This window comes from Emydura macquarii, unplaced genomic scaffold (genome assembly GCF_026122565.2).
Source record: "Emydura macquarii macquarii isolate MOO-44397 ecotype Brisbane River unplaced genomic scaffold, CSIRO-AGI_Emac_v2 contig_499, whole genome shotgun sequence".
In the NCBI taxonomy this organism is placed as follows: domain Eukaryota; kingdom Metazoa; phylum Chordata; order Testudines; family Chelidae; genus Emydura; species Emydura macquarii.
This window is the reverse complement of record NW_027130636.1, coordinates 655,510-679,367: the sequence shown is the minus strand read 5'-3', so window position 1 is coordinate 679,367 and position 23,858 is coordinate 655,510. Positions and strand designations below refer to the sequence as shown.

The 23,858-nt window shown below is 46.5% G+C and overlaps 1 protein-coding gene across 1 annotated transcript in view; it reads left to right on the top strand.

Moving 5' to 3' along the window:
* Nucleotides 1–23,858, top strand: part of SLCO2A1 (solute carrier organic anion transporter family member 2A1) — a 104,015-nt gene that overhangs the window by 63,401 nt on the left and 16,756 nt on the right. Inside the window, exons 5-10 of the mRNA XM_067538703.1 lie at nucleotides 4,930–5,145; nucleotides 13,508–13,606; nucleotides 16,165–16,298; nucleotides 18,328–18,409; nucleotides 19,606–19,770; nucleotides 21,226–21,415. Coding sequence (XP_067394804.1) covers nucleotides 4,930–5,145; nucleotides 13,508–13,606; nucleotides 16,165–16,298; nucleotides 18,328–18,409; nucleotides 19,606–19,770; nucleotides 21,226–21,415 — 886 coding nt within the window. The remainder of the gene's footprint in view (nucleotides 1–4,929; nucleotides 5,146–13,507; nucleotides 13,607–16,164; nucleotides 16,299–18,327; nucleotides 18,410–19,605; nucleotides 19,771–21,225; nucleotides 21,416–23,858) is intronic.

The window sequence follows — 23,858 nt, the reverse complement described above, 5'->3', positions numbered from 1 at the left end:
GCAGGCTCTAAAACCACACATCTTGGGAGTCATTGCTAGAGTTGGCGGCACTGTTGTTGTTAGTGACTGATTTCTTTCGATTAGCAGTAAAACAAGCTAAACGAGCTATTGAAAACAAATGCTCTCCTGACAGATGTTTATTCAGAGAGTGGCCATGTGGGCCACGGGAGGTGATAGTCAGGAGACCTGGATCTGATTCCTGGAACAAGTCACTTCATGTCTGTTTCTCTACCCAGCCCTTGTATACTGAGGTTGCAAGTTTTTTTGGGCAGAGATTATATCTGTGTACAGCGCCTAGCACAATGGGGCCCTGATCTCAGTTTGGGCCTTTAGACACTGCCGTAATATGAAAACTCATCAACATTCAGTGAATCCTGTACATATACGTGGAGCTTTGCAAACACTTGGTAGCTAATGTGCCTGCCCCTGGAGCTGATAACTGAAATGAGACAAATGCAATTGTTTTGCAAGGGAGTGTGGAGACGTTTCCAGTAAGGAGAAGGCTTTGTAAATGACATTATAACTTTTGGACTGTGGGTCTCTTGGCTCGTTAGAGCCGTGCAACTGCACAGCTTTGGCTCCCGTGTATATATTCATTTGGTTGCATAGTAACACTGAGGCATCCCAGGCAGTGCACTTCAGGGCAATTGCTGCACGTCTTGGAGGGTTTAAACCCACTTGGCCCTCAGCTCTAACATCTTCTAACACCCTTGAGGCATGCTGCAATCCCTATGAAATGACGTGCCTATCAGGTCTTATTATTTAACTGAATGCCAAGCTGGATTAGGGCCAAAGGGGCCCCGGGGAGATCTCTTATTTGGTGGATATATGTTGACTGCCCAGAGAAGTTAATGGATATGCCTGCATGTCTCTCTGCTTGTTATGCGTCAGTCTTCCTGGGCCCTGACACCAGAGCAATTCTCTTGACAAGCAGGAAGACCTGGAAGCATGATGTTGATGTGTGCTCTAGCCCCCTCCTTAAGTGACTATCCTGGAACATTGAGGGGGAGGCATCCAAAAATCTAATCTGTATATAATCCGCTTGGCTTCCTGTTCCCACAAGCACGATCCCATTTTCAGGCATACCAGCCAGCACTCCTTGGTTTACATGTGCCAGCAAAAGCCCCAGTTTGCTGCCTGGCAAGATGTGACTGCTGGTGGTACCATTTCAGACTGGCTGGAGACTGAGGCAGCGCCAGTCAGGAGTCTGTAACTTCCTCCTTCCAGGGCCAGCTCAGCTGGAGCCAAATTTCCACAAGCACTCAGCTCCCATGTAGGCACCTAAGTAAAGGCCTCAGAAATAACTACTCACCACGGCACATTGGGTTCTGAACTCCCTTGGAAATCTGGGCACTTATTTTAGTGTCCAAATGGGAGCTGATCTCTTCTGAAAACCCAACCCTTAGACTTATTGGATGTTTCCTCTCTGTAAAAAGGAAGACATGGACTCACTCAATAAAGTCTCCCTCCCGGAGGGCATGTGTCACTCCTGCAATAACTTGAGGCAGGGGCTGTCTCTGTGTTTGTGGAGCACCGACCGGGTCTGATGGACCTCAGTCTCAATGAGGGCATTACTGGAATATAAATAACAACAATGGGTATCTGACTATCTCTAACTCTGCTGCAGGGGCAGGTGGAGTTAAGGCAAAACGCCCTTGTTTTGCTATTCCAGGTCAGCTCTCCCCTGCGCTGGGAAAGTTGCCATGATCAGTGCTGATCTGAAGCCCAGGTTCTGTTAAACATAATTAAAAACAACTGTTCACCGCTGAACTACATGTTCTCCAATATGAAAACCAGGTTCTTATCCATATTGCTAGCTGCCTCACTTCCACCCATGCCCAAACATTTTTGTTTTTAAAGTTGACTGATTAACAAACTGGCCCATGGATAGGATGTCAGACAAATGCCATGTGTCCTAGTGATCTTCCCACGGAGCCTTGTTATCACAGCCGGACAGTTTTTGAACTGATCAAGACACATTGGATTTACAACAGGAATTGTTTCATATTGACAAATGAATCGAATCAGGCAGCAGGTGTCATCTGCTCTGATTCTTTTCTTACTAGAGTCACATATGTTAAAATGCCTGAACCAAAACCCAGCTGTATGGCTTCTGATTGCGGCATTCGCATGAAGTGTGTCTTGTGCACCCAGAATTTCATGAAGCTGTGCTGTTGCATAAATTGTGCCTTTGGCCCTGGGGCTGTGGAATGGCAGGAGCCTTACCCATGCTCCCCACTGATGTGCCGAATGCTGTCGCACTGCACACTGGTGTGGGCCCAATGATGGAAAAGGCCTTGTGTTTAGATATGGTGCTGCATAAGCCCAGTCATGCACATTGGGCTGTTATCTGGTGGCATGAAATGGTGGTGCAGTTACTTTCCTCTCTATAGACCCAGTCCTGCGAGATGCTCAATGCCCTGAGTTCCCAGAAGCAGCATCTCACAGGATCCTAATGAAGTGTTCTGGCGAACTGAGTTGACCACTATCTGTCATTCAAGCTATCTAGAACTAGAGGGCACTGAATAATCAACTGGCTCTGAGATAAGTTTTCAGGGAGTGAGAAAAGAGGACAGATTACTTTGCCATGCTGCACTAGACAACCTTCTATAAAGCCCATTGGTGCCAGCCTCCAGCCTGCTGTCATGGTAGTGTGGTTCCCAGAGGCAATCCCCTGACAGCTGGCTATGTGCATTTCCGGGAAATTGCATTGCCACAGGTTTAGGTGGAAAGCTCAGAATGCTTGTCGGGAGCGCCGGGTATCCCTGTGGGTTAAGATATTCTTACTGTTATGATTACAATATATATTGCAGTGGTGTCCAGATACACCAGTCAGGATCAGGTCCCTGTCATCCTAGGTGCTATACAAACACATAAGAATATGTGGTCCCTGCCTCAAAGAGCTTTGGGTGGGATTCTAAAAAATTCCTAAATCCCTTAGGGACAGATTTGTAAAGGCATTTAGGCATCTAAAGATGCAGGTAGATGCCTAGTGAGATTTTTGAAGGCTCTAGGCACTTAACTCCTATTGGAGTAGACATTTTGAAAATCCCATTAGACATCCATCTGCCTCTTTAGTCATCTAAATACCTTGAGAAACCTGGCCCTTTGATCCTTTTGAAAACCCCACTCCTTAAATGTAAGAATGAATCTCTATCCCTGGGTAGGAAAAACCAACCAACCCAAAAACCAGAGGCCTCCACAGGATGTTGCTAGCTCGCTGCCGATTGTGTAATTTGAAAGCAATCTTAGAAGATGCAATGATTGCCCTGGGAAGAGAACGGAGAAGAGGAATGGCTAGGAAAGCACCTAGCCAACTCCCACTGAAGTGAAGGGGATTACTCTGCCTGACTTCAGTGAGAACGGCCTTGGGCTGGAGGTGAGCTGGACATCCAAGCTATAAGAGAACATTTTCAAAGTCTCAGTTGCCCTTGCTTGTACCCCTGCCCTGGCTGTTCTTGAGCTCTGATTCCAAAGAAGGTGAAAAACATTTAATGCTAGAGGTGTCTAGCTCAAGTTACCTTTTCCTAAATTGTGTGATCCCTGGGCACACCAAGGTTTTTTTCTTTGTGCACTATTTAAGTTAGTTTTAAATGGAAATCTGTCTGGTAGCTTTCTCTAAGTGACAAGAATGAAGAGTGCTGAACAGAAGAGAAATAGTAATGTGTGGGTCTGGGGTGTATTTCTGTGCTCATTAGCTTGCAACCAACTTCATTTAAAAATATTTGGCATGAGATTAATCCTTAATATGGTCATCTGGCTTCTGCTTTTCTTTAAAGAAAAATCTCCAATGGTCATGGAGGCTCCTTCATGCCGAAAGCACAAACCACTCACATGCAAGAGCTGCTTTTAATGAACTTGCATAAGGATTTTTGTGGTAGCCTCTTATTGGGATGCACAGTCCTATTACGCCAGCGAAAACCCATAATCACCTGACAACCATTTGTTTTTGCTTTGCTGTAATTTGCTCTAACTACAGAGAAGCCACAAAATCTTTTTCTTAACTAAAACAGAGTTGCTGGGAATGTTGAAACAATTGGGGAGAACAAGAAACTAGAATAAAAAGACCTAGTGAATAAATACCCTGAAGTCATTATGTTTCATCTATGATGCCTTCCTTTATGCTACACTGGATACAGATTTCCCTTGCCCCAAATATTCATTATTATTTTTCCTGCTTTAAAATGGGACCCTCAAGCACTTTGATCAATAGATTGAAACCAGATTCACTCTGGCCTTTGTGAGGAACTCAGGGTCCTCTCTGGCAAAGCTAATCTGTAACTTCCTAGGATAATACTTCTAGATGAACGCAGTTATCCTCACTTCTCTGCCATAAGTGGCATCTTGGACTGACAAGTCACTGCTCAATTCCCTTTCTCCACTGACACCTGAAACTAAAGGTAATGTCATGCCTTGAAGCAATGTGCAGGCGATCACAACTGCTGATTAAAACGAGGACGTTCCCAGTTCTAGCTGACGTGCAGCCCCAAGCATGTGTGACCACCAATAAGGATGCTTAAAGAGGCGTCTAGGTCATTAGCTCAGCCTCAGCTGTGCACTGTTGAGTGGGGAGTGCTCCAGCCATCTCGTGTGGGCCTGCTCCCTGAGGTGACCATTCACATGGTGTGGTAGAGTTTATTCTCTCTCAGCGTATATCATCCGCTTAGTTTACAATTACAAAAGCCAGCCCTGTAAAGTCAGCCTGGGCCCTGAATGTCAAGCTGGGATTTTCACGTCTCATGCAGCATCACCTCTCATACTGCTTCAGAATAGGACCTCAGTAACACTTACGCAACCTTAAAGAAGACAGGGGTGAACTGAGGGCAGGATATGATGTGAGGTTCTACATGATGACAGGGCATAGGGGCCAGCTGTGATGGTCAGCAAGTGGGTGCTTGGGTTTTTAACACTCATACCGTCTCATTCCAGGTAACACCAATCACACCAAAGCCCATCTCTGCCACAAGGAGGACATGTTTGTGTGTCCCAGCAACACCAAGGACCCCGGCAAAGAGGCAACTAGCATATGGGCAATGATGGTTGTTGCCCAGCTGTTGGCTGGGATTGGAACTGTTCCTATCCAGCCATTTGGGATCTCCTATGTGGATGACTTTGCTGACGCAAACAATTCTCCCCTGTACATCGGTAAGTACCATGTCTCTAGGACTGCTGCTTTTATGCTTCTACCTCATAAATAGTCACAAAACATCCCTAAACAAAAAAATAAATTGGTGTTTATCTCATACACAGCAGAAAAATACCAGAAATAATTACTCAATTCACGTTGACTTCCCCCATTTCCCAGTGCAATTTGTTTAAACAAGCAATGTCCTACTCTCTCACTCTTGTCTAACATTAATTCATGCTGGGCACGCTACTGAGTGACAACATATTCCTATATTTCTACTGGACACTCTGCAGATTGGGAGCATTGTACAAACACACATGGGATTTAAAACAATACATAGTTACAACTGTGAATACAATTTTAAAAAAAGGTATTAACATTTTTAAAAATCTAATTTGCTTGAAGATGGAAATTGTAGTTCTTAACTTCATAAACATTGTAGTCTTTGACTACACTGGGACATTACTGTGATGGAAAAGGACAAATCTCTTTAGACAACGGTAACTGTATTTTTAGTATATTTTTCATTGTTAAATATTAGCTGCTTATTATAGTAAATATATGTGTGGTAAAAAATGTAGGCCTAGTGCCAGGGAGAGAGATGTGAAATGCATTAAACGCTAAACCACGAGTTCAATAACAAGGATAAAAGCTTAAATTAGAGTCTTTTTTTTTATACATGTAACAAAAATTAAAGTAGATTGTATTTAGACACATTTTGGGAAGTGATCCAAAAACACTTCTCCAAAAATCCCCAACTTCCCCCCACCCCATCCCCTTGATTTTTGGACATATTCAGAGAACTCAAAAATTGATTAAAAAAAAAAAACACCCCAGAATGATATTAATAAACCTTGAAAAACGGAAGCCCTGCATTGCTGGCAGAAACCCGCTGGCCTGGAATCTGCTCCTCCTTGCATTGCTGCAGACTCCCTGTTCGATAGGGCAGTCACCCCCTCATTGAAATCTTTCTGTGAACAGAACCTAGAGTCATACCAGAGACAATCCACCACTGGGGTGTGGGGAGAGGACGGGATGCTCCTAAGAGTTATATGGGGTGCCCGGTGGTAGCACTTATACATGTTGATGATGATCTTTGGCTAGACGGTGGGGTTGGTTGAAAAGTTTCCATCAAAACTGCTTTTCAATAGAAAATTGGATTTTCAGCTAAATAATAATCCTCACAAAACTGTCTGCTTCCCACAGAAAATGTCAATGTTCCCTCAAAAAACCCGAGTGTCTGTGAAACCCAAAATATTTTGATTCAAAATGGCACCTCATGGAAGATGTAGCTTATGTGTCTTTGCTCTGGATGAGCTACGTCTGCTGTGTTGCACCATGGCCAGGGACTCCTACAACTTCCAAGAGGGGGAAAGGGCTGCATTATGGGAGACGCAGTCTGGCCACAGAACCCAGCCCATAGACGAAAATGAGCATAAATAAAGTTCCCCAACTACAATTCAGACAAGGCACCATGGCACGATTTTGAATTAAAATATTTTGGTTTTCGATATTTTGCCAAAAAATCAAAATTCTCCATGGAGGGGAAAATCTACTACCCAACTAGCTGTACTAGACATTTTTATCCACAAGTTTGGGAAACCATGGAGTGACTCTGCCTACTTTTGCAAGGACTCTGCTTTTCCACCAGCCTTGTGGCTGAGTGGGTAAGGTTGGGTACCCATTAAACATGATACTTTATAAAGACGCTCCAAGCCAAACATGGGAAAGGATTATGAGGCGCATCTCAGACCACCTTCCCCCAGGAACTAGTTAGACTGAAAACAATCCAAAACTATAATGAGAGTGGCAGATTCTAACGAGAAAAGTTGGCCACAGTGTTTAGATGAAGCAAAATTACCACGTGAAGCTGTGCAAAGCACAGACCTCTGATGTTTTGCCCTGCCATTGGTTAGGGCTCTGCACGGCACCTGATGGCCATTAAATGAGATTCTCCTTCACTGACATGCTAAGCTGCCTCTCCACGTATTAGCTGGCTGCCCTCCTTACATTCTGTGCTGATTATCTATGTAGTAAAAGACATGACAAAGGGAAGCATGAGAGTAATTGGCAGAGTTCAGGCATCATGAGTGTCCGGCACAAACACACGAGTCACAGCTTGTTACTCTGTTTGCTCTCTATGAAATTGTTATGCCTGTCCAAGGGGGAAGTTGTAGGAAAAACATCTCCCGACTGCTGTTTAACATTTGATTTATTATTCTGCGAGCTGAGGCACTACAGCTTTCAAGGAGCCAAACAGAATATGCAGACTCATAAAGTCTGCAGCTCGGGTTTGAAACTGACACTTTGGCTACTCTTTTTCCATGGAAGTGGGGACTGTGTTTTACAAGGGGGAGCTTCAGAACTCACCTTATTCTTGCCATTTGAAAGTTCACCTCCATGCCAAGGGCACCAAGAAATGATAGCCAGGAGCTCAGCGGGGTCTCGAGATAACATTTTCCTAGGTGACTTAGAAGCTTACATCCCATTTTTGAAAATAGCATAGGCACTTAGAAGTACATGGACTTAAACTCCTAAGGGCTGAATTCACAAAACTATTTAGTCACCTAAAGATCCAGATAGGCACTGAGTAGGATTTGCAATAGTGCCTCAGCAGGTTAGGCACCTAAATCCCATTTATTTCAGTTGGAGTGTGATTCCAATGGGAGTTAGGCACCTGAGCTTTCGAAAATCCCACTAGCTGTCTAACTGCTTCTTTAGGCACCGAAATATCTTTGTAAACCTAACCAATTGCTTGGGTCCAGCTAAAACCCACACAGCACTGAGCATCGGAGCTTACGTCAACTGACGGGCTCATGCGACTCATGCTATGAGGCTGAAAATAGCAGGGCACATCTTCCTGCCTGGGCTGGGGCCTGGGCTCCGAAACCAGCAAGAGGGGAGAATCGAATGCCTACACTGCTATTTTTAGCTCCAGAGCCCACAAGCCCAAATCAGTTGACCCAGGCTCTGACACTTACTGCTTCAGGTTTTTGGGGTTTTTTTGCAGTGCAGGCATACCCTTCTAGGCACTCTGGAAAATGTTGCCCATAGGTTCTCGTGGGCAATTCCTGCTTCCTCAACTTTCTGTAGAAAAGAAAGTCTGATGGGCAAAATGAAGGGAAAAGGGTGGGGTTTGTTTGTTTGTTTTTTAAATACTCTGATTGTATTTCCTCCATCCTCATTTTGCCAAAAAGGTTAGAAAATCTCCTGTATGGAGGAGCAGAGGCAGCAGCAGCTGGGTCCTCGAGAACTCTCAATGGCAGCTGCCCACTGAGAACTCATAGACTTTAAGGTCAGAAGGGACCATTATGATCTCCTAGTCTGACCTCCTGCACAATGCAGGCCACAGAACATCACCCACCCACTCCTGTAATACACCCCTAATCTACGACTGAGTTATTGAACTCCTCAAGTCGTGGTTTCAAGACTTCAAGGTACAGAGAATCCACCAGTAAGTGAGCCATGCCCATGCTGCAGAGGAAGGTAAAAAAAAAATCAGGGCTTCTGCCAATCTGCCCTTGGGGGAAAATTCCTTCCCGACCCAAATATGGTGATCAGTTAAACTCTGAGCATGTGGGCAAGACTCGCCAGCCAGACACCCGGAAAGGATTCTCTGTAGTAACTCAGAACCCACCCCATCAAACATCCCATCACAGGCCATTGGGCATATTTACCGCTAATAGTCAAAGGTCGGTTAATTGCCAGACTAGGCTGTCTCATCATATCATCCCCTCCATAAATTTATTAAGCTCAGTCTTGAAGCCAGCTAGGTTTTTTGCCCCCACTGCTCCCCTGGGAAGGCTATTCCAGTTCACTCCTCTGATGGTTAGAAACCTTTGTCTAATTTCAAGTCTAAACTTCCTGATGGCCAGTTTATATCCATTAGTTCTTGTGTCTACATTGGCACTGAACTTAAATAATTCCTGTCCCTCCCTGGTATTTATCCCTGTGATGTATTACAGAGAGCAATCATATCTCCCCTCAGCCTTCTTTTGGTTAGGCTAAACAAGCCAAGCTCTTTGATTCTCCTCTCATAAGGCAGCTTTTCCATTCCTTGGATCATCCTAGTAGCCCTTCTCTGCACCTGTTCCAGTTTGAATTCATCTTTCTTAAACATGGAGGACCAGAATTGCACACAGTATTCCAGATGAGGTCTCACCAATGCCTTGTATAGGGAGGTACTAACACCTCCCTATCTCTACCTCGTATGATGCATCCTTGGACCACATTAGCTTTTTTCACAGTCACATCACATTGACAGCTCATAGTCATCCTGTGATCAACCAATACCTCCAGGTCTTTCTCCTCCTCTGTCACTTCCAACTGATGCATCCCCAGTTTACAGCATAAATTCTTGTTATTAGTCCCTACATGCATGACCTTGCACTTTCCACTATTACATTTCATCTATTTCTATTACTCTAGTTTACAAGGTCATCCAGATCTTCCTGTATGATATCCTGATCCTTCTCTGTATTGGCAATACCTCCCAACTTTGTGTCATCTGCTAACTTTATTAGCACATTCCCACTTTTTGTGCCAAGGTCAGTAATAAAAAAGTTAAATAAGATTGGTCCCAAGACCGATCCCTGAGGAACTCCACCAGTAACCTCTCTCCAGCCTGACAGTTCACCTTTCGGTATGACCCATTGTTATCTCCCCTTTAACCAGTTCCTTATCCACCTTTCAATTTTCATATTAATCCCCATCTTTTCCAATTTAACTAATAATTCCCCATGTGGAACCGTATCAAATGCCTTACTGAAATCTAGGTAAATTAGATGCACTGCATTCCCTTTGTCTAAAATATCTGTAATCTTCTCAAAGAAGGAAATCAGGTTGGTCTGGCATGATCTACGTTTTGTAAAACCATGTTGTATTTTGTCACAATTATCATTAACCTCAATGTCCTTAACTATTTTCTCTTTCAAAATATTTTCCAAGACCTTGCATACTACTGAGGTCAAATTAACAGGCCTGTAATTACGCGGATTACTTTTTTCCCTTTCTTAAAAATAGGAACTATGTTAGCAATTCTTCAGTCATACGGTACAACCCCTGAGTTTACAGATTCATTAAAAATCCTTGCTAATGGGTTTGCAATTTCATGTGCCAGTTCCTTTAATATTCTTGGATGGAAATTATCCAGGCCCCCCAATTTAGTACCATTAAGCTGTTCGAGTTTGGCTTCTAACTCAGATGTGGAAATTTCTACCTCTGTATCCTCATTGCCGTTAGCCACCCTGCCACTATCCCCAAGCTCTTCATTAGCCTAATTAAAAACTGAGGCAAAGTATTTGTTTAGATATTTGGCCATGCCTAGATTATTCTTAACCTCCACCCCATCCTCAGTGCTTAGTGGTCCACTTCTTCTTTCTTAGTTTTCTTCCTTTTTATATGGCTATAGAACCTTTTACTATTCGTTTTAATTCCCTTTGCAAGGTCCAACTCTACTTGGCTTTTGGCCTTTCTCACTTTGTCTCTACACGGTCTGACCTCCAAGAGGTAGCTTTCCTTGCTGATCCCTCCCATCTTCCACTCCTTGTAGGCTTTCTGCTTTCTCTTAGACTACCTCTCTGAGATGCTTGTTCATCCAGCTTGGTCTACAACTTTTGCCTGTGATTTTTTTTCCTTTTCCTTGGGATGCCAGCTTCAGATAGTTCCTGCAACTTTGACTTGAAGTAATTCAAAGACTCCTCCACCTTTAGATCCATGAGTTCTTCAGTCCAGTCCACTTCCCCAACTAACTCCCTTAATTTTTTAAAGTTAGCCCTTTTGAAGCCAAAGACCCTAGTCACAGATCTATTTTTGTTTATCCTTCCATTTAGTTTGAACTGAGTTAGCTCATGGTCGCTTGAACCAAGGTTGTCCCCTACAACCAGCTCTTCTATGAGGTCCTCACTACTCACTGATACCAAATCTAAAATGGCATCCCCTCTTGTTGGTTCAGCGCTATTTGGTGAAAGAATCTGTCAGTTGTCATATCCAGGAAAATCTGGGCCCTCTAATTATTACTAGGACTTGTCCTCCCATCAGTATCTGGGAAGTTAAAGACTCCCATACTCACACGGTTCCCAGTAGTAGTTACTTCATTAAAAACACTAAGGAGGTCTCTCTCCATATCCAAATTGGATCCCAGTGGTCTGTGACACAACCCAAACACTATCCAAGGAGAAGCTCTAGTAGCTTTCTTGCCTGATGTGATTTTCACCCAGACAGACTCTGTCTTATCCATTGCATCACTTCTAATTTCTTTACAGTCTATCTCATCATTAATATACAACACTACTCCACCACCTTTGCTTTTATTTCTGTCTTTCCTAAAAAGCACATACCCTTCAATACCTGTACTCCAGTCATGACTACTATCCACCATATTTCTGTCATCCCTGTAATATCTGGTTTCACTTCCTGCACCAGTAGCTCTAGTTCCTCCATTTTGTTAACCAGGGTCCTTGCACTGGTGTACAAACATCTTAATTTTTGCTGTTTGGCTTCGCTCACATTCCTTACCCGATTTGGCACAGTCATTGTACCATCAGTATCGCCTATTAGACTGGTATCCACACTACCCTTCCTCTTAATGTCCATTCTCCTACCTGCTGCTGTGTCCTTTCTTACTTCATTTTCCTACAAGGGACAGATTTTTAAAAGAGCCAAGATTTTCACACGCTCGGTACCATCTAGTGGGGCCAGATTTTCCAAAGAGCTCAGCACACATGATGCACTCAACATGGTGAGCACTGCTGAAAACCTGGCCAGGAGGTTCTGTTTCTAATTAGTGGTTACAGATTTAGGGCCCAGCTGCATGCATAAAACCATATTCACTTCACTCCGTGTGAGGAGGCAGCACCTGAGGACCTTTAGTATTCTTTTGGATCCCACAGTCTGGAGTGCTTCACGTTGGAGACAAAATAGTTCTTATGTAAACTGACCATTTAGATGTATATCATGATTATAGGAACATAGACTGGCCATACTAGATCAGACTTACGATCCATCTAGTTCAGTATCATCTTTGACAGTGACCAGCCCCAACTGCTTCAGAGGAAGGTGTAAGAATGCAACAGTAGAAGAAGAGGTATAATCTGCCCTCCCCCAAAAGTCTGATCCTGATCTCTAATACTTTGAGATTAGTTTTAGCCCTAAAGCACGAGATTTAATACCCCTTACAAAATTTATATTAGCATTAACTTTTATAACTCTGGATATTCTTGTTATCCACATAAACGTCCCATCCTTTTTTGAACTGTGCTAACTTCTTGGGCTCAATTACTTCCAGTGGCAAGGAGTTCCACAGTATAATTTATTGATAAAATAAAAACAACTCTTTGTCCTAATGTCCTTCCTCTTCAGAAAGTCTTCTTGTGTTCTGTTTTGGGGTAAATGCTCCGTCTTATTGTCTTTAAAGGAGCAACACACTTAAAGGAGCATGGGCATGTCAGATACCTTCACATCTAAGCTTCATGGAGACCCTAATTCAGCAAAGCCCTTAACCATGTGCTCGAGCCACCTTGACTTCAGTGAGACTGGAGTATGTGCTTAACGCTAAAACAGAGCTTAAGTGCTTTGCTGAAAAGGGATGGGGTTAAGGACTTTGCTGAATTGAAGACTTAGGGCTGGTCTACACTGGCGGCAGTGGTCGATGGGCCCTCCTGTCGACGCTGCCATCCGCTTTTCGGGGAGGTGGACTAATTGAGTCAACCAGAGAGCGCACTCCCGTCGACTGAGCGGTTCTACACAGACCCGCTCAATCAATGCTGCAGCTCTGATGCCTGCTGCAGCAGCACTTCAGACATGCCCAAAGGCATATGGTGTTCAGTGTCATGCACCCACAATGTACCTAGGGTATAGATCCTCACTGGAACTTAAGTGCCTAACTCCCATGGATTTCAATGAGAGTTAGGTGCCCAAATACTTTTGAGGATCTGGACCCTGATGCCTGCAGATATCTGGCTACAGACACCCACTTTGACATGTGGTTTGGCTCCCTGATCCTGCAAGCACTGTGCACAGCCACAGGGATGGCTCCTCGCTGTTTCCATCCTTGCAGATTGTCATAGCACCGCGATAAGTAGCAGGTGATGCACAAAGTGCAGCAATAAGCATTGATTTTGCAACATTGGAAGGCAAAGGCGTGATTGTGATGGTTGGGATGGCAGCTGCCTTTCTCATCTCTAATGCATCTGTTGGATAAACTGCACATAATAGCTGAGCAATAGAGGAGGCATTAGTTAGCTGTCAGTTGGTAAAAGACGATATTGTGACATCCTTTTTGCCTTACTTGGGAAGATAAATGCCAAATCTACAATGAAACAATTGCTCTCTCGGTAATCTCCCGCTCACTCTGGTGCTTTTCTCCTCTCTCGCTTTCAGCGATCCTGTTTTCCATCGCTATGTTTGGCCCCGCATTTGGATACTTGCTGGGGTCCGGGGTGCTGCGGCTGTTTGTGGACATTGGCAGATCTGACGTGAGTGAGTATTCCCCAACTAGCACTGGACTTTCTAAGGCTCCGCTTTGCATCGGGAAGGCAACAGCCACTTTGAAATGCCTGTTGTCTGGAACATGTGCGCTGGCTGTGGTGAATCAGGAAATCCTTTGCCAGTTGAAAGGAACAGCCACATAGAATGTATTCTAAGGCCTGGGTATGGCCATCAGCTAGATCTCCTGTCTGGGGACAGCCAACAGACGAGGATAGCATGAGATGACCGGCAAAGAGCTTAGTGAGCCAGAGCCCATCTGTGGATTTTCTGTGGTGTTTATTGAATCGCTGAATGGAAAATAGTTGTAGTGATTCCAGAATCTAGCCCACTGTAAAGACTCGGGGGGAACAAGGGTGCCGCTGTATTGGTGAGGGCAGACACACTTCTGACAAGTCCTCTCTACTCAAGCCAGGCCAGGCCCACTTACTTGCTGCATACTGGGGAGGTAGCATGGTCCAGGTGATAGTGCTATGTCCTGCGCCTTGGGGCATCTGGCTTCTACTCCTGGTTCTGCCAGTGACCTGCTGTGTGACCGTACCAAGGTCACATCCCCTCCCACCTTGTCTGTTTAGATCTTCGGGGCTGGAACTGTGTCTGTGCAGAGCTTAGCACAGAGTGGCGCCAATCTCAGCTGGGCCCCCAAGATGCTCCTGGATTATGAAGATTAGTATCATTAATGATTTGTACTGCGGGAGTGCCTAGGAGCCCTCAGTAATGGATCAGGCCCCCGTTGCGCTCGGTGCTGTACAAACCCAGAACGAAAAGACCGTTGCTGCGAGGATGTGGCCTGGAATAGTGTTGGTTTGGGGTTTAATCAAGTGCTTCCAGCAGCGCTGCAGCCACCCAGGTAAACACGGCCATTGAGAAGAGATGCCCCACGCCGCAAAGTAAAGGTGGGATGAGAACCCAGCTCCCGCCTGTTTGTCTGGCTCCCGGCAGGAGGGAGTCCTTTCTTTATCTACTGCACATGCCGGGATCTATTGTTAGCAAATTCTCCACAGCTTCATCATTCATGTGGCTTTTCCTGTGTTTCCTCAGAGAGATCTGGGCCATGTGACACTTCTGTCTGGTGCCAGATAAGAAAAATAAATGCGTCAAGGGCAGGGAGTGTAAAAAGAGCTAGGCTTCATCTCTCTGGAGACACACAGATTTAGCATCCTCTCTATGGTCGCCCCTTGATGTCGTCACACACCCAGGAATGGATTGGTTCTGGTGAGGGCAGCCAGGCAATTGTTTTGGCCGGGTGTGGGCTTTGCTCACACCGGACCCTGGTTTATTCCTGGATGGCAGGAAGTCTGGGCTGAGAAGCAAAGGCTCAAGACTGCTGTTTGTTCCTTTTCCACTCCTCAAGCGCTCACAATGGCAAGATGCGCTTTCCATGCCAACCCAAGTGATCTCTCGACCTCGGGTGAGTAATGCCGCCCGGCCGAAGGATGTCTGTGCTGGAAGCGGCGCGACTCTCTCATCTCTCCTCCAGTCTCTGGAGAAGGGTGTGAGTGCCGGTATCTTAGACATTCGGAAGCCACTCTCATTAAGGCTCTTTCTTCACGAGCAGAGGCGACGGGCTCTTCCTTAATCTCAGCCAGCCGAAAGGTGCCAAACCTGGGAACAATGGGACGGGGATTCTTTCCAGGAAAGTGGCTACTAAAATTTCCAGTCACCTTCTTGACTGCACAGTGCGTCTGGATTGCAAACATGCCATCTGCCCAAAGGCAAAGGCTGATGGAATAGAGACTTCTTTAACTCCTTCACCACTGAGATATGACCGGTCCCCAGGAATAGAGACAGATGCTTTGCTGATGGCAGGCAGGCAGGCAGGCAGGGCGCCATGAACCCTGAGGCCCATGTGCCACTCCTCTGCCAGTTTTGCTGTGCCAGGGACAAGCTGGAGATGCAGCCGTTGCTTCGTCCCTTGACAACCTGTGTCTGAGGGGTTCCAGTACCTCATCTTGCGGGTTGGCCTTGAGATCTCTCTCTGCCCTACTGCTGGGCCCTGGCCCAGGCCATTCAAGGCCATTGCTCATGGCCAACCGATCCTACAGCAGGGTCCTTCCTCACCAGGAGCTATGGCCCTCACTGTGGGGAAACATTTAGGGACAGATCCTCGGCTGATGCAGGTCTGTGCAGCTGCACTGAGTTCAATGAAGAATGTCTCTGTGACTTGAATGGAGTTAGCCCATTTATCCCAGCTGGGGAGCTGGCGCTTGGTCTATATTGCACGATGCTTCATACAAACCTTCTTGCTTCTCTATCCCCTAGGGAATGGATTTGAGTGGAACTCGTATTTTTTCTTTGTTTCTATTTTGGGCCAAGAATGTGTAAAAATAAAGAACTAGTGAGGACAGCTAGGGATTGAACCTGGGGCCTTCAGACTAATGGGCGGGAGCCCCCCAGGGTTTGAGATAAAGGACTAACTCTGATGAGTCAAAGGCAGTTGAGATGCATACATCTCAATACTTAGTCCAGCCAGCTGGGGGACAGAGCCATGTTGTGTTCACGGGAGTCCTGTTCGGACACTGAGTAACTTCACTCCTCCCTGGGTTTTTCAGAGTTCATGAATTTGACACCACATGACCAACGCTGGATCGGGGCCTGGTGGCTGGGGCTGCTCATCTCTTCAGGCTGTCTGCTGCTCACCTCCATTCCCTATTTCTTCTTCCCTCGGTACATGTTCAAAGGGCAGGTAAGGCCAGGCATTGCCGGGGCAGAGCAGTGTTGTGCTCAGAGCCATTTGGCAGTGGTTTACATGGTGACATGCATCTCCTTCCAGGGCAGTAATGGGGAACAGAGACAAGGGAAGGGGGACAGCATGGTGGCCATTCTGATACATGTTTGTGAGGCTTGGCATGTGAGAAGTTTTCCTAATGAGCCCCTAGCCAATGTCCTAAAGGGACAGACTCCTTCATTTTCTTGCAATTAACTTGGGCGGAGCAGAAAACCAAATCTGGCATTGGTCAGACAGGTGGCAAGCTGAGACTTCTTCTCATCCATTTCATTAGCTCATCCTCCCACGCATCCCATCCTGTCTCTATGTTCTGTCCACCTGCTGCCTCCTTTAACACACCTAGACTGGGAGCTCTATGGGGCAGGAACTATGATTGGATTTCTTTCCCCATATGGAAGGGTCTCTACACGGTGCATTGACTCCTCTTGTTTTAGCAGTAAAACTTACAGTGCATGAATGTCTGATTACCAAACTGTGTGACGAGAGTTGGCAGTCTCAGTCCAGCGTCCACATTCCAAATGCAGCCATTACTCTTGGCACCTCAGTGCCAATTTCAGCCCACTGCCTGGGCCAGGACAGTGAGCCTCCCTGGACTCGGGCTCCCAGGTCAAGAGTGAGGCACACTGGAGAGGCTTGTGATGTTTCAGGCGTGGGGATAAATGGAGATGTTTCACATAGCACACGACGAGCCTGTGGAACTCACTGCTGCAAGCTATCTTGTCAAGGAACTTGTCGAGATTCAGAGAAGATAGACAGAAAACAAGAGTTTCAGGAGACAAGATCCTGAACTAGATGGACTGCTCGCAGCTCCTATGTTCCTATTTAATTTACCAAGGCGTCAGTCTTTTTATCACCACTACATTCACTTAGTTGTATTTTTGAGTAAGACACAATCCTCTCTGTAAGAATCGAGTTTTCACTGCGCTTGCATCTGTTTCGTTAGCCTCTTTCCTCCCATCTCCCTGTTATAGCCCACCTCGTCATTCTGTGCTTTTTTACCCCTTTCCTCTCCCTCTCCTTACAGTGGCTTTACCACCCTTTATCCTGGTCTATCTTTGACAAGATCATGCAAACGATAACAGGGACACCAGCAGAGGGCTCCCAGAGAATAATTGTTCAAAGTGGAAATCTGCTGTGGGGTGGCAACGCAGTTCCGAGCTGGGTAGCAGAGCGGGGTGGGAATTTTTGCACAATATGTTCTTGGTCAGAAACACCGATTCATTGAAACTGAAATGGAAAGAGCCGGTTTGGACGAATTCCCCATTTCGAGAACAGTTTTGGAGGGGAAGCTTCTAAATTGTCAGAATGTCTCGCTTTGATGTTATCAACATGAAACGTTCTGGTTTTGGGTTTGGAACAATTCTTCCTTTTGAAATTTAAGTTAATTTATAGTAAAGAAAAAAGATCTAAATTGAAACAAAAGATTTCATAATTTTCTTTCAATTGACCCAACCTGAATTTCCCCCCCGATATTTGGTTTGTGACAGTTTTGGAGATTTTTGACTTTTCATCCCAGTTCAGTGTGGGGATTCCCCCCCCGAATCTCAACATTTCTCAGGGAGGAAAACCACTTCCCATCCAGCTCTACTCCGGAGCCTACAGAGGGCAAACTTGAGTAGCTGCTCAGATAATTAACTCCTTCACTGCTGCAGCCTGGGCAAGTGCGGCAGCCTGGGCAAAAGATCAAAGATCAGCTTCACTCCACCAGGACACAGCTGGCAATGGAAAGCACATCTCTTTGTCTTCCCCTTTAGCCTCTCCAAGGAGCAATGCACCTTGAAATACTCCCTGGGCTGAGCTGGCTCTCATTGCTTTGGAAGTGGGTGCCTATGCTTTCCTGCTTGTCACGCTGTCACCTGTGCCTCTGCGTGTGACCACAACTGTATGACAGCAGCCTCCCCAAGACAGTTATGGGGAAGTTTTCAGCCCCCATTCTCACCTGCCTGTGCCTGTCGGTGTAAGCTGTGCTTCTCTCTGCTTTCCCCAGGATGCAGGCGCGGAGGCAGACATGCTGAAGAAGATGGAGAAGGCAAAGGCTGAAGAAGTCTCCCTGATAGAGTTCATTAAAAGTAAAGGGCTCCTATTCTAGTCGTTCACTGTGATTGTTTGAGTGAGTGGTAACGTGCTGAGGAAGGGGAGTGATTCTCACAGCCGGCACACTCGCTACGGCTAGGCAGGCACTGGGTAACTTCCTTGAGTGTTGCTGCCTAGACTCCTCACTGCACTCTCAGCTCGTCTAATCAGAGGGTTTCCTGAGCTGAGGGACAAATCTTCCAAAGCACTCAAGTCTCATGTTCAAAAGTGACATTAGTCTCCCAGGGATGTAAGCGCCTGGGGCTCAAGTCTCTTTTGAAAGTGGGACTGAGGCTCCTAAGTCACTTAGGCATGGTGGAAATTTTTTGTCAGACTCTGTAGGGGATACAAGGTGCAGATTGGTGGAAGGGGGCATAGGGTGTAGACCCTCAGACTCATTGTAACTGTGTCTGTTGAAATGTAGCTCTCTCCAGGGGGAAAGGGACTGGGGACACAAGCGCACCCTGACTCGCAGCCGTTACATGTTGTTAGCAGAGCACGTGCCACCCTCCCCCCGGGGCAGCACATGGCTTTGCTGCCTGGGAGCCTGCAGACAGGGATGTTTCGTCTTCCCCACAGGGACAAACTGTCTCCTAAAGAGAAATGATCAAAGATAAGGAGGTGCTGAACAGAATGTCAGAGGCCATGAGTAACTGGGGTCAGTCAGCTGTCTGTGGAGTATCATTAGGCTGGCCCGTCTGATGCAGGTGGTCTCAGATTGGCCTTTCAGAATAAAGAATTATACACCGTAATTTATTCAAATGAAAGAGTAGTTAATTTTCCCTGCAGCCAGAGTCATTGGGCTAGATCTGCCCCTGGTGTAAATCATCATGGCTCTATTAAAGTCAATGGAGATTCATCAGTTTATCCCAGCTGAAGATCAGGCCTGCCTTTTAACAAGTCAGTGTGAGACAACTAGGCAATATTACAAGCTGGGCTGGGTGTCTGAATTCAGAAAAAACAGAGACAGAAGGGTGGACAGCAGCCTCACCTCCCCATTCCAATATGACCATTCTTCTGGGAACTGTCTCGCCGGGTCAGCTTTCTCCAATGGCAGAACCCACCTGTCCTCCGGAGATTGCTATATTAAATCATCACGGAAAGGCTGTTTCGAAGCTTTGTTTTCATGGGACGAATTGTTGGCATGACCTCTTCTTGGGTAAATTACTTCCTCCTCCTTGTTTCCTTGTAGAATTCCCTCGGATCTTTCTCAAGCTGCTCCTCAACCCCCTCTTCATTCTCCTGGTTCTGGCTCAGTGCAGCTTCTCCTCGGTCATAGCCGGTCTCTCCACCTTCCTCAACAAGTTCCTGGAGAAACAGTATGGCACCACCTCTTCCTACGCCAACTTCCTCATTGGTGAGACTCATGTCTGTGTCCCAGTGAGAGTGGGTGAATGGCCCTGAAGTCAAAGGGCAGATTTGAAATGCAGCAAATGCATTACAGATGGGGGGCCCCCGAGTCCATGTTTTCCATGGCTTTTTTATATAGAAAGAGGGAAAACATGGGAAGTGCATTCTCCTAGCGTGACAGCTGGGAAGGATATTGGCAGATTCAGGGACCTCCACCCTCTGGTCTTGAGCCAATCCAAGTCGTTTCCCTTTTCCTGCCCTAGGGTGTTTACGAGGAGGAGACCGTGGTGATGTCCATGAGTCGGATTATCCATGGCTGACCTTATTGTTAGTGGGCTAGAGGCTGCTGTCATGAGCACCAGGCAACCCCACTGACTTGGGCAGGGCAAAGTCAAGGAGATGTTTCAAAGACATTGGTTAGAGAAAGTGCCTTTGTGGAGAAGGATTCGGTGGATATGTAAAATTAATATAGTCTCCCCACCATGGGCCAGATTCTCCGCCACGCTACAGCAAAGGGGCTGTCAAGCCAGTTTAACCAGCTACCTAGTGTTAGAAATAACCAAACAGGTTGTCCTGGGCATGGATTGGAGAGACAGAACCCTTTATTGCCTGCTCGTTCCACCTCGACGCCATGAGTGAGCAACGAGGGGGTTACTTTACAATTCTTTTATCCATAACAGTATGTAAATGTATACATGTCCAGCAACTCCCCATAGACCCTTATTTGGTTACACTGACACCTATGAAATGAATATTAACAACTACATAATGAATACAATTATACCTGCCCCTGTTTGTTGTTTACAGGATTACCTTACAGAGGGCAGGCACATCATCTTAAAACCTATACATTTTACACTAACATTCTTTGAAGTAAAGGCATGCTGGGGGGAAGGAAGATAATGCTTTCTTCCCACCAAGGCCTTGCACAGAAATAGCAATAGGTATTTTATTAACCTCATTCCCAGCACAGATGGCCACGAAGGGAGGAAAAGAAGAAAAAGATAACAGACTCTAACTAAAATTCACACCAATTAACAGAAACAAGGTTTGTCCTTGCCTTGATCCTGTTCCCTGTAGCTTAGGCCTGACCACTTGTCCAGCTTTAACTCTTTACTCTCCTACACCTAGGAATTCCCCCAGCCTCGAGGGAACCCCTTGAGAGGAGCGGAGCTGGCATCACAGCCCCTGACTTAGGACCACAGCTGGGGAAGAAGGAGGCATGACCTAATTGCTGCAAAGGTTCTGCTTAGGGTTTCTGAAAAAGAAACGTCCTATCGCCCATGAAACATCTCAGCCTGGGGCCACTAGTGGGCACCAGCTACTGCGGCAAGTAACTGGCCTCAGGAGCTTGAAAGATCTGTGGTTCCCCCTCCCACCACACTCCCCCACTTCTGAAGGGCTCTTGTCCAGGAGAGCTCCCCTCGTGCACTCATGGTTGCTGCCTCTTCTCTCACTGCAGGAGCTGTGAACCTGCCCGTGGCCGCGCTGGGGATGCTTCTAGGAGGGATCATCATGAAGCGCTTTGGCTTCTCTATCAAAGCCATCCCACGGTTTGCACTGATGGTGCTCCTCCTCTCCATCCTCTGCTGCCTGCCCCTCTTCTTCATGGGCTGCCCCACACAGTCCATCGCTGGGATTTACCCGCCCAGGTAATGCAGGGCTGGGCTAGTGAGGAAGGCTGGCTGTGAGGATAATCCTACTTGGGCCATTAAAGGGGTTTTTGAGCCTGGGACTTTCATTGTTAAAAGCAGGAGCCTCTCTCACTTAAGCAAAAGGAGTTAATTTGTTAACCAGCAGCAATAGTTGACTTTTATCCTCTTACACTAGCCAAGGGCCCAAAGTACAGGGCGGGAATTAATGTCCACTAAGGACTCTGATTAGTTCCACTTCTACTTTGCTCTCTCCCTTACTCTGCTTCTTCTACTTTTCTCTTCCCTTTTCTTCCTTCTTTGGCCATGTTCTTTGTATTTCCCTCCTCTGCCCTTGCTCTGTCCCTGGCCCTCTTACTGCTCACACAGAGCTCCCAGCTTTCTATTTATGTACACTCAGTTCACACTACCGTTGGACCACCCCCCCAGACACACCACCCTACTCTTGTTATAAGGCCACGGCCACCTATGGGCTTCACATTTGCCACTGCTCCCTCAGGAGTTGATGCTGAGGAGAGCACGGTGACGTGTTTCCATAGCCAGCCAACACTGGCTTCCAATCAGGCCCAGCTGCTCACTGCTTCTTCTCCTGCTGGTGGCTGCAGGCGACAATCCCCGTTTCCCCTTGCTCACTTCAGCCACGTGCAGGGGGAACTAGGCCACCCCACTCCAGGCTCTCACACACGTCGCCCCCACAGCGCTGGCACCCTTGTTTGCCAGCAACACTAACCCTCTGCGTTGCTCCATTTGCTGCCTTCTGCTCCTCGAGATTGCATTTCTTGCATTTCAAATCAACCCTGTGTCCCAGCCGTGACCGCACAGAGTCTCACTACCACACAGAAGCAGAGAGAGACTGGGAGAGGGATGTTACCCAGCACACCTCGGTGGGACTCACCCCGGTCTGACTGAGCATGAGGGGAAAAAGAGCGAGTATTCTGTATCCCGGCTGCCTCTAAACCACGGGGGTGCCACTGTGCAATGCCATCAACTTCAGATGGGCACTCTGAATGCTGATTGGCTGACAGGGTTAGAGCATCCTGGGAAATTCCGCCTTTCGGACGTGATCAGCACCATTTCTCACCTAATCTCTGCAGCCACCATCTACAACCATAACCAGTTATCAGGTTCAATACGGGGTAACTGGGTGACATTCTATGGCCTGGGTTACACAGGAGGTCAGACTAAATGATCATTATGGTCCTTTCTGGCCTTAAAATCTATCACCAACCTGCTGAACCTAGATAGCCCGGACCGAGAGCAGAGACGGTCTCTTTGCTGATAGGTGTCTGAAAGATGTACAACACAAAGCTCCCCTTTTCATACAAGTGTGGTCAGAATGTTTATCCGGTGACTCCCATATCAAGCAAACCTACCTCTGTAAGCATTATCCCTAGATTTCTATAAGGAAGAGGGGTCTCTGGCTAGTGGAATACCTGCCCTCCTCTGCGGGCTGTTAGTAAAGTCAGCTCTTGTCATTCCATCTCCCGGAGAGTAGCCTCTCTGGCTGTGTGTGAGGGAACTTTTGCCTGTCATTGTCCCCTTTTACTTATTTAAGATAAAGTCACACTTGGTCTCCACCCCAAGCTGGTTGTCAGTTTCACCTTAATCAAGCCATTTCCCAACACACTGCCAATATTTTAACAACAGGCTCCCACACAAATGTTTCCCTTGGCCTGTGATAAGCCCTCTCTCTCCCAGGAGTGCACTACATGCAAATAGAAGGGGCCAGGGTCTGGGCATGCTAGTCACTCCCCCACTTCATCCTCTGATATTTAAGCACAAACACTTACATAACGCTGGCCAAGGAAGGCAACCACAGCACTCGGCAAACAAACTTCTTGTGAGTGGCTGGCAGTGTTTATACCACGCTCCTGAGATCGGCCCTGAGTGTACTTTGTTAACAGAGGTGGTAAATAGCCTTGGCAGTGTTGGCGATTTTAAAAATCTGCTAATGATTCCCAACCGTATTTGTTCATGTTTGGAGTGGCTCTAATTCACCCGTGTTCAACCCGTATTGTCTGGCTTCAAGGAGAGGGTGAAAAGCTGGGACAGGATCTAAGAGACAGCAAGGACAGTCTTGTGGTTAGGATATTGACTCAAAGCTACGAATCCTGGATTCATTCTTTAGCTCTGCCACAAACTCCCTGTGTGACTGTGAGCAAGTCACATGACCACGCTGTGCCTCTGTTTCCCCATCCATAAAATGGGGATGATAGAATTTCCCTATCTCACTGGGGAGTTGTAAGGATAAATCTATTAATGATTATGAGGCATTCAGATACTGCAAGAATGATGGGGGTGTAGATGGAGAGAGAAGAGTATCTTCTCCAGGGAAAGTACCGGCCAGTAGGTATGTTCCTGCAGGGAAAATCACATACCTGCCATTCTGCCTCCCTGCAGATGTCAGATTGTCAGAAGTCTCACCCTTGGACATGAGACACCA